The sequence below is a fragment of the Cetorhinus maximus genome, chromosome 1, assembly GCF_964194155.1.
Source record: "Cetorhinus maximus chromosome 1, sCetMax3.hap1.1, whole genome shotgun sequence".
In the NCBI taxonomy this organism is placed as follows: Eukaryota; Metazoa; Chordata; class Chondrichthyes; order Lamniformes; family Cetorhinidae; genus Cetorhinus; species Cetorhinus maximus.
The window spans coordinates 153,923,647-153,939,606 of record NC_135879.1 but is presented as its reverse complement, the minus strand read 5'-3'; the positions used below and the strand labels follow the sequence as shown (position 1 = coordinate 153,939,606).

Sequence of the window (15,960 nt, the reverse complement as noted above, 5' to 3'; positions counted from 1 at the left end):
CTTTTTATTCTGAAAGAAAAGTTTCTGCAAATTTCCACCTACTCCTTCGTTTCCCTGACTACCTACCTTCCTTTCACCTGCCCACTTTTTTCTTCTCTGATTTAAACGGGTGACAACAAAAAGGTTTATGTCTAAGAACTAACTCATAATCATCAGCTTTCTCTGCTGCTGCCTTACTGTTTCAACCCTCTGTTCCTCCACATGAGTTCCCACTACTGATGGAATTGAACCTTTAAATTCTTCCAAAAGAATTACCTCTCTAAGAGCTGCATATGTCATCTCTATCTTTAATGCCCATATCCATTGGCCAAATTACTTTGTTTTACTCTTTCAAACTCAATATAAGCCATCCGTCAACACCCCTTTGTCCTTTTGTCTATGACGTCTTTGGCAATCTCTTCTTTGCCTCCACCTATCACTGGCCCTCTATCCAGCTCTGCCTGTCCCACCCCCCTCTACCAGCTTATATTTCACCTAATTTCTCTATTTCCTTAGTACTGATGAAGAGTCATACGGACTCGAAACGTCAACTGTGTTCCTCTCCACAGATGCTGTTAGGCCTGCTGAGTTTTTCCAGCTGTTTTTATTTTTGTTTTTGTTTCAGATTTCCAGCATCCGCGGTATTTTGCTTTTTTCAATATAAGTTTGCCCAGGCTGTTTTCCCATATTCCTAAATTTATGCCTGTATACATCAGGAACCAACTCATGTGCACTCAAAATAGGCTTTTTTACCACATCATAGTTCAGCGACATTTCTTCTGACAATGAAGCATAAACCTCGTGCTCTACCCACCAACCTGGATTGTGACAACAATGTCCAGTTTTCCTGTGGCCAATTCACCTGTTTAGCTATCTTCTCAGATGGAATAAAGAATGCTTCAACATCACTTTCCTCAAACTTTGGAAGAGCTTGTACAAATTTAAACATCTGCCCACTGGGTTCTGATCTGGAAATAAGTGAGCCTAGAGTCACGTGTAGGCCAGACCACGTAAGGATGGCAGATTTCCTTCCCTAAAGGGCATTAGTGAACCAGATGGGTTTTTAGTTTCATGCTCACCATTACTAAGACCAGCTTTATTAATTGAAGTTAAATTCCCTAGCTGCCATGGTGCGGTTTAAACCATGTCCCCAGAGCCTGGGCCTCTGGATTACAAATCCAGTGACATTACCACTATGCCATCATCCCCCCTTTGTTGGTTGAGGAGAATTGGAAGTCACGGTGGTCATTTGCAACATAGCTTATGGCTTGGTGAACCAATTGGTCTTTTTCTCTGCCATTTTCATATATTTGGCTAATGCTTTGACTGTTTTGCCATCATCAGACATCAACATGATTTTGGTCCGCCTGTTAGTTGAATACTGGAGAGTGTATTATCTGAATAAATACAGCAAAAAGTCTTATAAATAGTGTTTGTACTCCAGATACAAGTAATTGATGAGAATCAAGAGAGTTAATGCCTTCTTATATCAGAGATTACAAATCATCTGTTCCATGTAACTTCATGTGTGTTCAACTGTGGTATTCGGCATTTATCGTTACAGACGTGGATTACTTCCATTTGGGGGTTACTTCTCTTTTAAAAATAATAATTCTCAAGATGTGGCCATTGCTAGTAAGGGCAGTATTTATCCCCATCCCTAGCTGGCTTTGAGAAAGTGGTGGTCAGCCGCCTTCTTGAACCGTTGCAATTCATGTGGTGAAAGTACTCCCATAGCGTTGTTAGGGAGGCAGTTCCAATATTTTGAGCCAGCGTTGATGAAGGAATGGTGATATGTGTCCAAGTCACAATGATGTATGAATTGGAGGGGAACCAGGAAGTGACGGTGTCCCAAGCACCTGCTGCCCTTTTCCTACTAGGTGGTGGAAGTTTGAGGGTTTCAGAGGCGTTGTTGAAGAAGCCTAGGTGAGTTGTTGCAGTGCATCCAATGGATAGCACACACTGCAGCCATAGTGCACACTGCGGCCACAGTGCACCAGGAGTGGATGGAGTGGATTGTTAAGGTAGTAGATGGGTTACCAATCAATGGACTGCTTTGCCCTGGATAGTATTGAGTTTCTAGAGTGTTGTTGCAGCTGCAGCTATCCACACAAGTGGAGAGCATTTTACCACAGCCTTCACTTGCACCTTGTAGCTGGTGGAGAAACTGTGGTGAGTTGGAAGGTGAACCCATCCAGCACAGATAACCTACCCCCTGACCTGCTCCAGTGGGCAAGCTTGACTTGTGTTGCTGGTCAATGGTGATCCCAAGATTGTTGGACCCCTTACCTCAGCGATCATTGAGTCACTGAAAGTCCTGGGGAAGTGGTTAGAGTCTTGTGGAGATGGTCATTTCCTGGTATTTTGTGCTGTGCATGTTACTTACCATGCATCAGCTCAAGCCTGGATGTTGTCTATGCCTTGCATGTTATGTGACCCATTGAAGTAACTTGTAAACACTGAAAATAACTGCATTGCTGGTCTTACCTGCCCCAGTCTGGGATGATGCATTGTTATACCCCAGTTATGAGTGACAAAGTGATTTAGTGAATTGGAGGTCTGATGAGTGTGCCACATAACACGGAGTCTCAGATTTACATTCGCCTATTTCCACTTGAGTTTCTTATCTCAGAAGTGCCCGTGTGTAGGCACATTTAAGCAGAATCTAAGGCCTGAACTTTTGTAAAGACGGAGAGCCTCTTTGCCATTATTAAAATGGCTGCAGAGGTCCGGATCCAGAAGTCCCAGCACCCACCATTTTCACAAGAGGGGAATGGGGTCAGGTTTCAAATTGCACATCTGTGGTAAACGGAGGCAGATGCTCATATAAAACTTTCGTTTAAGATTTTCGTCAGCTAGGAGTGGGTAACAACGTGTGCAGATTAGACCTTCTAGGAGCAGGTCTAAACTTCGAGGAGTTGCTTGGATAGGTGAGGTACATTTTTGGATATGATTCCAGGACACATTTGGGGGAGATCAGGTGCCCTTTGGGATCGGCAAGGTGCTCTTTGGGAGAGGTAAGGTGCCTTTTTGGATTGTTAAAAGCAGACTTGAATGGCTGTAAAAAGTGCAAAAACTTATTGGAACTGTCAAAAGGAACTGTCAAGCTCTCGTGGTACTTAGAACTCCTGCCCTTTAAATACTTGAAAAAAAACTGTCTACTGTGTTTAAAAAACTCAGTCCTTGCTATTTTACTCTGTTGACATAAACCTGAGGATTATCATTACTGGATTAATGTTGTATGCCTGATTTCACAATCTTCCATTATCACAGTGGGATGCCTCTCAGTTCACAGTTTTATTGACAGCTCCAAGTGTTTATAGATCCTTTGAAGTGGGATTACGAATTCCAATGTTCCTTGTTATGAAGGATTAAAGGAAGTTAAATGTAGCGAATGGGTTTTTAATCAATGAGAATGTGTTTTTTTTGAAGTAGCAAATTCCTCAATAGACACTGTTGAGATGAGATAAAATTAAGTTCTTGAGTACTGGGTAAGTTAGCATGGTAGGTGTAAGGGCAAAGGGTGGCAGTTGGGGGGCAGAAGAAAGGTAAATGTGTTGCACAAAAATAGCTGGTTGAGATATAAAAGACAAGTCACTACAGCAGTGGTGATCAGAACTCCAAAAGCTCTTGTAACTCAGCTGGCTGTGACTGCTTAAACTGTTCATTTCAACTGAAAAATGAGTTGCATTTAAATTAAGTTTTTAAATCCCAATATTTAAGATTAGAGCAAGTATCAAAATTTATTGCAAATAATGTTTGAAATAGCAATTGCAATAATTTGATTACAGGAGACTCTTGATATTTCAATGAAAGCATTACTATTTTTTGGAAGTATTTTACTGTCTTAGCTTTCTATCAAGTAGTGGTAAATTGAAGGGACTTTTACCCTGTTCTGTTATGGTCATGAAAATGTGCTTTTTTCAAAATGTAAAAAATGGTGCTGCTTTATAGAAACCACTGCAATGTCATATCAGCCAAAGCGAAACCTGGATTCACAGGAGCCACAAGTGTATGCCTCAGCTTTTATTGAGAGAGATCTGTGAACATAGAGCCAAAGGAGGCATGAGAAGTGGGTAAACAAAAACTAACATTTTCCTCCCATCCTTTCTTAAAGATGCAGACTCATTCTGCTGCACAATTGCACTAATACTAGCTTCTTCCCATTCTTCATATGTGAGCCTATAAGCAAGTGATAGCTGTGGAAGACATCAAACCTGATGCTGGCATGGGTCACCTGGTAGCAATGAAGAGTGGAAATCTCTGGCTGCTATTTTCCTCCTACCCTAGCCCAGGGTTATTGACATCAATTGTGGTCCCTAAGTGAGATTAGCTAATCAAATAGAAACTGAAATTGGGATCTTCTGGCTTATTTTACATTGTGGATGGACTGGGTGGTGCATTTTTCAGTAAGAAATGAAAGATCACTTTCATTAATACCATTATAGTGATATTTTGTACAAGTTGGCACGTTAAACCAATACGGGATAATGTGATAGAATTTCCTAATACAATTCTCTTGATATACCATGAAATAAAATGTAACTAAGCTATTCCAAGATATCTCCTCCTGCCAATTTCAACATAGTGGGAGCAGCTTTCTGTTTCGGCAGGGTTAGTAAACAGGCAGCTTCAGATCAGCTGCTGTTTAGCAGCTCACCTGATATTTTTATTTCCATTGAACAGGGCGGCTGACTTAATAACATCAGTTTTCTGCCCTGTTGAAGTTGAAATGACCCTCTGTGTGTCTCCATGGTAATGATTGCCTGGTTCATCCAACAGATATAGCCAGTCCATCCAATTGGCCTCTGGTGATATTCATGAAAATGGCTCGAGAGAAAGACGACATGGAGGCTCGCAGTCCTCATGTACCTCATTCAAATGCCCATGCTTCATGTGAACCTAGCCAACTAATGTGGGCAGGCTATTTGAATGTGGACGTCATCACTGTTGCATTCTATTTCACGCAATGCCCACAGGCATAATTGTTCTAACAGGGGTGTGATCACAGTACAATGCATATTAGTTGTAGCCTTGTTCCCTACTTAGCCTGGGGACTGGTAATCAACTAACTTGGCAGAGGTCAGAGATTGAAACTGGAACTTTTCCATGGTAGTATTTGAAGAGGAACCAGAGGTTAAACTGGTAAACATTCCTCCCTCAACCAATTCTATCAAAAAACAAATTAACTTGCCATTTATCTCTTTTTGATTTGTGGATAAAATGAATGCCTTGTTGACCAATACAACATTAACTACACTGTGTAATTCATTGTATATGAAGTCCTTCAGGATGCTTCTGACAGATGTGATAAGGTGCTTTGCAATTGCAAATCTTTCCTTCTTTAATGCAGTTCAATATTAGGATAGTAGTTTAATTATAATCTATTTACCCTGCGTAACTATTGAATGCAGGGGTCAGCATGCACACTATCCTTCCTTATCTACTTTCATTAATGAGTCAGTACCTTTCTCTATTTTTCAAATTCCTCCCCATGATTTAACATCCATTCTTTGTAAAAAAAAATGTTTGATTTTCTTTCAGCATTTTTTTAAATGGTCCTGGAATTAAACTGTGCAATACTAGTGTATGAATGTTTCACTTGTTTGTCTAAAATTCTTTTCATGAGCGAGGAATTTCAGAAAATCTCCTCAATTGTTTCTATGGTAGGATGTCGGAGTAATTGTAGGGACCTAATTCAATCATGATTTGTGAGACTCGTGTGTGCAGTCCTGGAAGGTGGTGTAGTACAAGGATTTATTTATATCTGGGGATTTAAATTATTAGGGAAAATAGAGAGTGGTTTTAGCTCTTTGATTCTGTATACCACCTTCAGATTTCCTCCATCTTTGTTCCAGTCCTACATTCTCCCACCCCTCCCACCATCTGACCAACCCCACCCTCTCACTTTCTGACCATGTGCCTGCTTTAGAGCTCTTACTTGTTTCAGTTTCCCCCCTGAACAAGTGTGGAACACCCTCCCTCCTTGCCTTGCACCCCTGATTTCCTTCTCTTTGTTATTTATCTGCCTTGGAGCTGTGTCTTCTCTTCCATATCTGTGCTTACTAACCATATGTATTCTTTTATGATGCCCTGGGCTAGAATATCAGATGATTAGTGCAAGTGACATTGCTTTATTCTGATCAGTAATAGGAATTGCTTGATAAAAGAGATGCTGAAGAAGCAAGTGCTGTAAGTAGGTATTGTTAGAATTCTTGATCAAGATCTAGTAAAGAGACACTAAAAATCCAGCATTATCTTATGTATATATTTGCACCCGATATTTTGACTCTGGCATAACATTCCATGCTGTTTTTTGGTTTTTGTTGTATTACTGGGTGTGTTCTAGAGGGCAATAGTCCTTTGTGGATATCATCGGGAACAGTTGGAAAGTTGTGCAGTGCTGATTTTCATCTGCTGCTGTGCTCAGAAGAACTTTGATAATTGAAAAGAAAACTTATGGAGTCATGTTAGGTGGCAGCTTTAATTACTAATGAGACTAGCATTTTATTCTAGATTTATTAATAACCATGAAACTAGTGGAATGTGTTACAATCATGAGGTTTATAAGATTACTGTATTATGTTTTGGGACTGTATTTTTTAAATTTAGGCTTAATTAGGGAGATCATGTGACCTGTTCTGATGTCTGCCTGACAGTAAGGCTGCATGGTTTGGTTCTTAGAGATCAAAGGAAGCTTGGATTGTTTTACTGGGAAGGTGTCAGTACGCTTGGATATAATGGCAGCAGCCTGTATGTTAACAGTGGAGACTGGGAGTCTCCAAAGTCCCAGAAAAGTTTTGAAAATGTCAGGTTGTAAACAGTTGTGTTTTAAACTATCCATTTAGCTCCAAGATGAAAGAGAGTTGGGCTTTCAAGGATGGCTAATTAGCCTTTGTACTTCGATACAAGGTCCATGCGATTCACGTTGCCGTGAGGAAGGATGCAGAGGAAGCCATTCTAAAGATCAGGTTACTGACTTTTCCTAGGGAAGAATTTTCCCTTCGGCGAGCGGGGGCGGGGCCCACTCGCCGACGTGTAAAGTGACGTGGAATGGCGTCAGGCTGAACTCCCGACGCCGTCCCACGTCATTTGCATTTTCAGGTTAGCAGGAGCACAGCTGAGTCAACGGCCTATTGAGGCCATTCAAAAAGTAATTGAACCAATTAGTGGACCTGCCCGTCCAACCTTAAGCGCTGGCGTCCACCTGAAAAAGCATGAAACCTCATTCACAGGTGGGATGAGGTTTCATGACTGAATTAAAAAATTAAGCTTCACTTTTATTTAAAGTTATGTCCATGTCCCGACTCATGAGGCAGCGCTTAGTCTCAGGGAGATAGGAGCGCACTTCTGCGTTTGGTATCCACACCACCCCCCCACCCCCGGCCTGCATAGGAAACGCACAGCGCTTCCGTGCGGACGTCACTGGCTGGGGCTTAATTGACCCGCCCATGAAAAATGGCGGTGCACCCCCAATTGGGGGCACCGATCGGAGGGCTGCCCGCTTACACCTGCTCCCGCATCCCCTCTCCCCCAACAGGGGAAAATGTTGCCCCTAGAATATCACACACAGCATTTGGAGTCTGACTGGATCTGGGAGAGAGGGAGTAGATAGAGGCCTAAGGTCTCTGTGGTTTGCCTCGCAGGAATGTGGGTGGAAACTTGTGCATTGATTGAAAAGATGAAATTCGTGGAGAGTTAAAACAAGGCTGGAAGAATTGCCTAGCTTGGGCTAGAGCGAGAGTCTCCAGGGGGGAAAAAAAGAAACCTCACTGAGAAAGACAGTTTTAAGATTGTAAGTTACCAAGCTGAGAAAAGGACAGGAATAACCTCTCAGAAGCTAAGAATCACTTTGGATTGATTCTGACAAAATTGAATGCCTATGCAACGGACGGTGTAAGGTATACCTGTGAAATGTGTTTTTCGATTAGACTAAGAATAAGGAAGGGGGTATTCCATTCTGTGGTTTTAAAGTATAAATTGCCTGCAAAGATGGTGATTAGTTAATAGTGTTTTTAGTCATTTGTAATGGTAAATGTCTTAAAACATGAAATCTTGATGTGTTATTCTTTTAGTCATTAAATGGAAGTTCAAATTTCTTTTTAAAATTCATCTCTCAGGGGACCGTAATGGCTGGAAAAACCCACCTGGCTCATTAATATCCTTCAGAGGAGGAAATCTGCTGTCTTCATCCAGTCTGGCCTACATGTGACTCCAGACCCTCAGCATTGTGATTAACTCTTAACTGTCCTCTGAAATGACCAAGCATGCCTCTCAGTTCAAGAGCAGTTAGGGATGGTAACAAATGCTGGCCTTGCCAGCGATGCTTGCATCCCAAGAATGAATTTAAAAACCGTGCTAATAGATACAAATGCTGTCTCCAATGCACTATTATACTGTCAGGTTCTGAGGAATTTGTTGGTACCAAGACCTTTACATTGAGAGGTACATGTGAAATGTCAAGGATTGCAGTAGGGCCTACCACCAAAGTTGAAAAGGATAGGAGAGTCAAGATACAATAAATCAAGAGGTAGCAATTAGATGTCAGGAGACTTAGGCTTTACAGTCTATAGCTTGTGGGAGGATTGCAGGAAGCTGTCAGATTATGACCAACATAGGATATGTCCTGCTAAACCACTACTTTACTCCTTTACTCCTGTTAAAATTTTTATCTTTTTTTATTCTTTCAAGGGTATGGGCATTGCTGGCTCGGCAGAATTTATTGCCCATGCCTAAGTTCCCTTGAGAAGGTGGTGGTGAGCTGCTGCCTTGAACCGCTGCAGCCCACAGTGCTGTTAGGAAGGGAGTTCCAGGAATTTGACCCAGCCACAGTGAAGGAACGGTGATACATTTCCAAGTCAGGATGGTGTGTGACTTGGAGGGGAACTTGCAGGTGGTGGTATTCCCAGGCAACTGCAGGCTTTGTCCTTCTAGGTGGTAGAGGTCATGGGTTTGTTAGGTGCTGTTGAAGGAAGGTGAGTTGCTGTGGTGCATCTTGTAGATTGTGCACATTGCTGCCACTGTGCATCAGTGGTGGAGAGAGCAATTGTTTAAGGTGGTGGATGGGGTGCCAGTTAAGTGGGATGTTTTGTCCTGGATGGTGTCAAGCTTCTTAAGTGTTGTTGGAGCTGCACTCATCCAGGCAAGTGGAGAGTATTCCATCACACTCCTGACTTGTGCCTTGTAGATGTTGGACAGGCTTGAAGGAGTCGGGAGGTGAGTTATTCACTGCAGGATTCCCAGCCTCTGACATGCTTTTGTAGCCACAGCATTTATATGGCTGGTCTGGTTCAGCTTCTGGTCAATAGTAACTTCCAGGATGTTGACAGCGTGTTAGTGTATAAATGCCCTCTCCTTACTCTTCTTCCCAAAATGTGTCACATTCTACTAGCATTGCATTTTTTTTCACTCAAATCTCTTTTGTTGATTTAAATTATTGAACTGAGGGAAAGATGGCACTGAATTGGCAATCACACTCTGACCAAAGGAGTTTGAATGAAGCGTAAACTAAAGTGAAATTCTGTTTGTTGGCTATGAAGGACCAGTGTGAAATAAGTATGCAGTTTGACCTAGTTTCCAATGAGTATGAATTCCTAGCACGTCGTTGAAAATCTCACCCAAAGACAGCATAACAGTGGCTGGTGTGGGAAACAGAAGAAATTAGACTGGTGCAGGAAGGGGTTGTGGGCTTGACACTTTGTTGGAACTGTGTAAGAAGAGCTTTATCCTGTACTTTGCTTGTACTGTTCTGGACCTAAACAGCTTGATTCTGGCCCATGTTTAGAAAAAAATGGAAATCTATTCCCTTGAGTATTAATACATCTAATTTTTGATGAGCACAAAGAAATATAAGGCTATGCCCTATAAGTGAGATGTTATCTATCAGCATTTGCACAAATAACCCCTAGTTGGTTCTCTAGGTAAGAAGAACAGCACTTATACTTATAGCAGCCTGCCTAAAATATTTATTCTCCTTTGCTGAAAGCCATAATATATTTTCCTTGTACTGCAACTGTGTTTCATACTATTCATGAGAACTTTATCCGTCTTTAATATTAGGTAAAAGAGCAGATGGTATTCTTGTTCGGAGGGGACATTTTGAGTAATCAGTATTTGCACTTCAGAAAATTCGAAGTGAAAAGCTTAGCTTTTATCAAAAACAAAGTCGATTAGCACATAGATTGGTTGTGCTTCACAAAGAGCTTACTCCTTGGGTGGTATGTTGGATTGATTTATTGTGCTTCCAAAGTTTTTTGTATTCAGTCCAATCTGTCAGTCCACAAGTTGAGAAAAAGCTCATTCCCCATTGGGTCACAAGCAACTGCAGCAATTTTTTTCTGCAATGGTGCTCATAATGGCACTTCTAGAATGTACCTATTTTTATAGGTAATTTTGTTGTATTGGGGAGGTACTTTCTAAACTGATATTGTGCTGATTGTCTAATTTAAAAACAAATTTTTCACACGAAAGTCAGCTTGCTTGTACTGTATCTCTTCACCTTCTGCTTGCTCTGTATGATTTGTTGGTGAGCTGCTGTCAGGGTTTTTCTGTGTGCTCACTGGCTCAAAGCACACAAGTAACCTGCACGTTATTGTATCTTGTCTTTAATTTTCCTCTCCTTGACGTGTGGGAATGTCTTGTAGGAAGTACAGCCTACTGTACTTCCTACAAGGATGGTGGTGTGGATTTGTAGTGTGTTATGGGGTGCTCCAACACACTGAACCACTGTTGAAACCATTTCTTTTGAAGTATGGTGTAATGCACCTTCATCAAATATCTCTTACATTAGTCAATTTTAAAAGGTTGTACTATTTTCCATGCTTAGCTGAAATGCAATTATTAAATTCCCAAAATGGCAATCAAACCACAGGAAAGGGGAAGATTTCTATGCTTTAACTGTAGTAAAATTGAGGATATGTTTATAAAGAGCAGTAGACAAATAAGATCTACTTGACTTTATTAAGTAGGAGCACAGGGCAATTGATATTACAGCTAAATTTTAAGCTGAGGTTTTATTTTCCCCGTTTGTGATACCTAAAACCCACAGGGCTGATATCTCATTGTATATGGTATCGAGGAGTGACCACCTCAACATAATACTGTGCCATTATGGTCACACGTCAGGCTGGAAAGATTGGTAATTCTGCCAGAAATTGCCTGCTTTGGGGGCACAGTGTTGCCACCTGCATCTTTACACCGCCCAACAAGTGCACTGAAAGAATGTTTCCTTTGATGGTGGAGGTTGGTTTCAAGTTACAAAACAAGTTGTGGATCCCAGTTGGTCTTTATTTTCAGCCTTGCAATGGCTGGTAGGCATCCTTTCACTCACTGGGATATTGTTGCTGTTTGACCAGGAAACTCTATGCCTGAGCACCTGATTCCCTGGGCCATGTTCCACTTCATGGAAGTGATCCTATTTGAGTGAAGAGGTTCTCTCTTATGCAAGGCTTATGAAAGTTGGGGAAGAAGGCTGGAACCCAGCATATTCAAATCATAAGCCTTCTGTTTGCTTTGGTAAGTATGTGCTGAATGGGTCATTGGCTTTTGGCATCTGCCTTTTTAACTAATTAAGTCCATTACAATTCTAATTTCAAAAGTTTATTTTTTAAAAAAGAGGAAGAACGACACCGATTAGCCAATGTGATCTTAAAAGGGTAAGTCAGGTAGAAGAACACAGCTGTGCATTAGCTGGAGAATAAGACATTGGACACTGTCAGGCTGAAATGGAGATGCACTGTGTGGGGAACAATCACAGAAGTGTTATAGCATAGGAGGAGGCCATTTAGCCCATTGTGTCTGTGCCAGTTCTCTATAGCAGTAATTCACCTAGTGCCATTCTCCAGCCTTCTCCCATAGCCATGCACGTTCCTTCTTAAAGAATAACAATCCAATTCCCTTTTGAATGCCTTGATTGAACCTGCCTCCCCCACACTCTCAGGCAGTGCATTCCAGGCCCTAACTACTTGCTGTGTGAAAAAGTTGTTCCTCATGTTGTCATTGCTTCTTCTGTTCATTATTTTAAATTTGCACCCTCTGATTCTTGACCCTTCCACTAATGGGAACATTTCTTTCCCTATCCACTCTCACCCCTCATGATTTTGAATACCTCTATCAAACCTCTTCTCTAAGGATAACAGCACCTGCTTCTCCAGTCTATCTATGTAAATGAAGATCCTCATCCTTGGGTCTATTCTCATGAATCTGTTCTGCACTCTGTCTAATGCCTTCATATCTTTTCCTAAAGTGACGCACCCAAAACTGGGTGCAATAATCCAGTTGAGGCCAAACCAGTGTTTTTTTACAAGTTAAGCATAACTTCCCTGCTTCCTTTCTTTTATACTCAATGCCCTTATTAATAAGGCTTATGTTGCTGTATGCTTTATTAACTGCACTCTCCACCTCTCTTGCCACATCTAGTGACCTATGCACATATACAGCTAGGTCCCTCTGCTCAGCACCCCTTTTAGAATTGTACCCATAATTTTATATTGTCTCTCCGCATTCTTCCTACCAAAATGAAACATGTCAAACTTCTCTACATTAAGTTTTGTCTGCAATTTGTTCGTCCATTCCATCAAACTGTCTATGTCCTTTTCAAGTTCTACACTATCCTCCTCACAGTTAATGCTTCCAATTTTCCTATCATTCACGAATTTTGAAATTGTGCCCTGTACACCAAGGTTGAGGTCATTAATATATATCAGGAAGAGCAAGGGTTCCAACACTGGCACCTGGGGTGCTCCACTACAAACCTTCCTTCAGTCCGAAAAATATCCGTTAACCACTACTATCTGTTTCCTGTTGCTCAGCCAATTTCATAGCCATGTTGCTACTGCCCCTTTTATTCCACGAACTATAGGTTTTCCCACTTTATCAAATGCCTTTTGGACGTCCATGTACACCACATCATCAACCTTCTCTGTTACCTAATTTCTAGAAATTTCCCCACCATTGAGGTTAAACTGATTGACCTGTAGTTGCTGGGTTTATCTTTGTACCTTTTTTTGAACAAAGTTGTAACATTTGCAATTCTCTAGTCCTCTGGCACCACTCCTGAGTCTAAGGAAGACTGGAAATTTATGGCCAGTGCCTCCTCTTGGATACATCTCATCTGGTCCTGGTGCCTTAACAACTTTAAGTTCAGATAGCCGATCCAATTTAAGTTTTGGTCAGTTCATTTGCAGTTTATTACTGGAAAATTCTAAGTGTGCATCTTAGATTTTTTTCCTTTAGATACCTTAAGCATATCCATTGCTGTTCTGCATAGCAGAACAAATTGACATAAACTGCAAATGCTATCCTGCTCTGGAAATCAGGATGACAGATAGTAAGCTGATGTTGTTTGACTGAAGAGCAAAATGGGATTTAATTATATGATGCATACAATTTTTATTATGTTTATTACCTGTTCAATTGTAACTTCACTTTCTATGCACTCAATATTTTTCATGTTTGTAGGTCGACAATGTTCGTTTGCTGGATCGAGTCTCCTCAAAGAAAGCATCAGTTGGTTCGCTGTATCTGACTGCAACACACTTGATTTTTGTAGAGCATTTGTCTGAATCTCGGAAAGAAACCTGGGTAAGTTACATTTAGCTTTCACAGAACTGAATGGCTATTTAAAAGTTTTCTATGTTGCCTGTATGATAGATGTTTATGTACTTTGGTAGATGTTTCCTTGCATGTTGTTATATTTGTTACTTTCTTTATTGTTGTGATGTCTTGGAAGAAGGGGAAATAATAGAGTTTATATATTTTCTCTTGGCCATGTATTAAGAGTAACAAAGAGCATGAGAAGGAATTATATCTGTGTCTGCCCAATGTTGGACAGAACGTTATGGAATGTTGCTTTATCAAATTTTAATCTGTTGGAAAATTCATCAATCTGTAATGGCCTGTTTACAAAGAAGAGTCCATCCAGGTAACATGTTTACTGGGGATTATACTGAAACCAGGGAAAATGTAATTTTCTCAAGTTGTAGAGATGAAGATTAATTTTCCACCTCCAGCTGTGCTGTTCATCAAACTGAATTCTAGACAGGCCAGAGGACATGTCAGTACCTGATTTTGCTGTCATGGGCCAATAACATGACCTCGATGAACCTCTGGAACAGACTCTCAATCATCTCTAGGAGCTGATGATTGCCACCTCAGGGTATTAAAAGAAATAGGTGAGGAAAATATAACTGCGTTAGTCACAATTTTCCACAGCTCTCTCAATTCAAGAATGGTGCCTTTTTTGAATTGGAAAATTATAAATGTCACTTCGTTATTTAAGAAGGGAGGCAGGGAGAAATCAGGTAACTGCAGCATGTCAATTTAGCATCAGTTGTGGGCAAGTTGCTGTATTATATCGTAAGTGACTGAGCACTTGGACGAGTAACAGCTGATCAAAGAGAGTTAAAAGGGAATTTGTGAGGGGGAGGTTACGCTTGACTAATTGAGTTCACTTTTTTGAGGAGGTCACTAGTATGGTGGATGGAGGAAAATCTATAGATATTGCCTATGTGGACTTCCAGATGACATTTATTAAGATAATTAGCAAAAACAAAGGGGCATGGGATTGGAGGTTATCTTGTGAAATGGGTTGATAATTTGTTAGGAGAAAGAAAGCAGGAATGCAAGGTTCATTCTCTGATTGGTGGGATATGACAAGTGGTTTGGGATCTGTGCTGGGGTCTCAGCTTTTCATCATATGCAGGATATTTATAAGGACCTTATGCAACTTTAAACTTGAATAACCTAATAGAAGCAGACTATAAAAGGCATATGAAAGCATAAAGTTTTTTTTGTTAATGTTGTTTTAATGTTTTCCTGATTGAGAATAGCGATAGTAGAAGAAAACTCCAGCTGTGTGTTAGGGCTAGTGGAACTGAAATCCATTGCAGTTAGGAAAAGAAAATTCACTGCTTATTACAAGAAAAATGCACCAGACAGGAACTCAGTTAACAATTGGATGAAAAGCTTTCTATCATGTATACATCCAAAGTTATTAAAGTTTAAAGCTACACAAGGCCTTTATACACACTCTGTATGTTGATGACTTGGTTGAAGGAAGTGAAAATTGAATATTCAAATAATCCGATGAAATTAAGCTAGGAGGCACAGTTGCTCAGATTAAAGAGCTATTTTTTTTGTTGGTTAGTTCCTAAGACAAAATGTGCAGTTCTACTGGTATCCTATGATCATTTCCTAGAAAATAGGCAGCAGATATTTCACAATATGTGTGGCTTATTTACTTTTTCCATTAGATACTTCATAGTCAGATCTGTGCTGTGGAAAAGCAAGCAACAACTGCAACAGGCTGTCCCCTGCTTATTCGTTGCAAAAACTTCCAGGTCATCCAGTTTATCATTTCACAAGAAAGAGACTGCCATGATATTTACATTTCGTTAATTCGTTTATCACGCCCAGGTATGGTTTTTCTAGTTGATCAGCTTGTTTTGAATAGAAATACTGAACACAAAACCTTGTTGGATTTAATCAAGATCTGAATTAAGATTTAAATAAACTCCTAGCCAACTTAAAATGTTAGAAAAATCACTTAAGAAGAGAAAAATAATTAGTAAATACTTGACCTGGAATTTCCTATGTTTTTGTACTCCGTGATATGCGTAAATGAACTAGAAACCAAACCGGTCTGTCCGCAAGAAAGACCCAAACCCCCCTGTCGCTTGCCATTTTAACACTCCACCCTGCTCTCTTGCCCACATGTCTGTCCTTGGCTTGCTGCATTGTTCCAGTGAAGCCCAACGCAAACTGGAGGAACAGCACCTCATCTTCCGACTAGGCACTTTACAGCCTTCCGGACTGAATATTGAATTCAACAACTTTAGATCTTGAACTCCCTCCCCCCATCCCCACCCCCTTTCCGTTTCTTCCCCCTCCCTTTTGTTGTTTCCAATAATTTATATAGATTTTTCTTTTCCCACCTATTTCCATTATTTTTAAATCTATACCTGTAATGCCCTGTCAGTCTTT

At 40.6% G+C, this 15,960-nt stretch overlaps 1 protein-coding gene across 2 annotated transcripts in view; it reads left to right on the top strand.

Annotated features, from left to right (window-relative positions):
* The window catches only part of LOC144684590 (phosphatidylinositol-3-phosphate phosphatase MTMR7-like), a 136,802-nt gene that overhangs the window by 7,651 nt on the left and 113,191 nt on the right, over positions 1 to 15,960 (top strand). For both annotated transcript variants that reach the window (XM_078548583.1, XM_078548573.1), the window contains exons 2-3: positions 13,438 to 13,560; positions 15,231 to 15,393. In XM_078548583.1, coding sequence (XP_078404709.1) covers positions 13,438 to 13,560; positions 15,231 to 15,393 — 286 coding nt within the window. The remainder of the gene's footprint in view (positions 1 to 13,437; positions 13,561 to 15,230; positions 15,394 to 15,960) is intronic.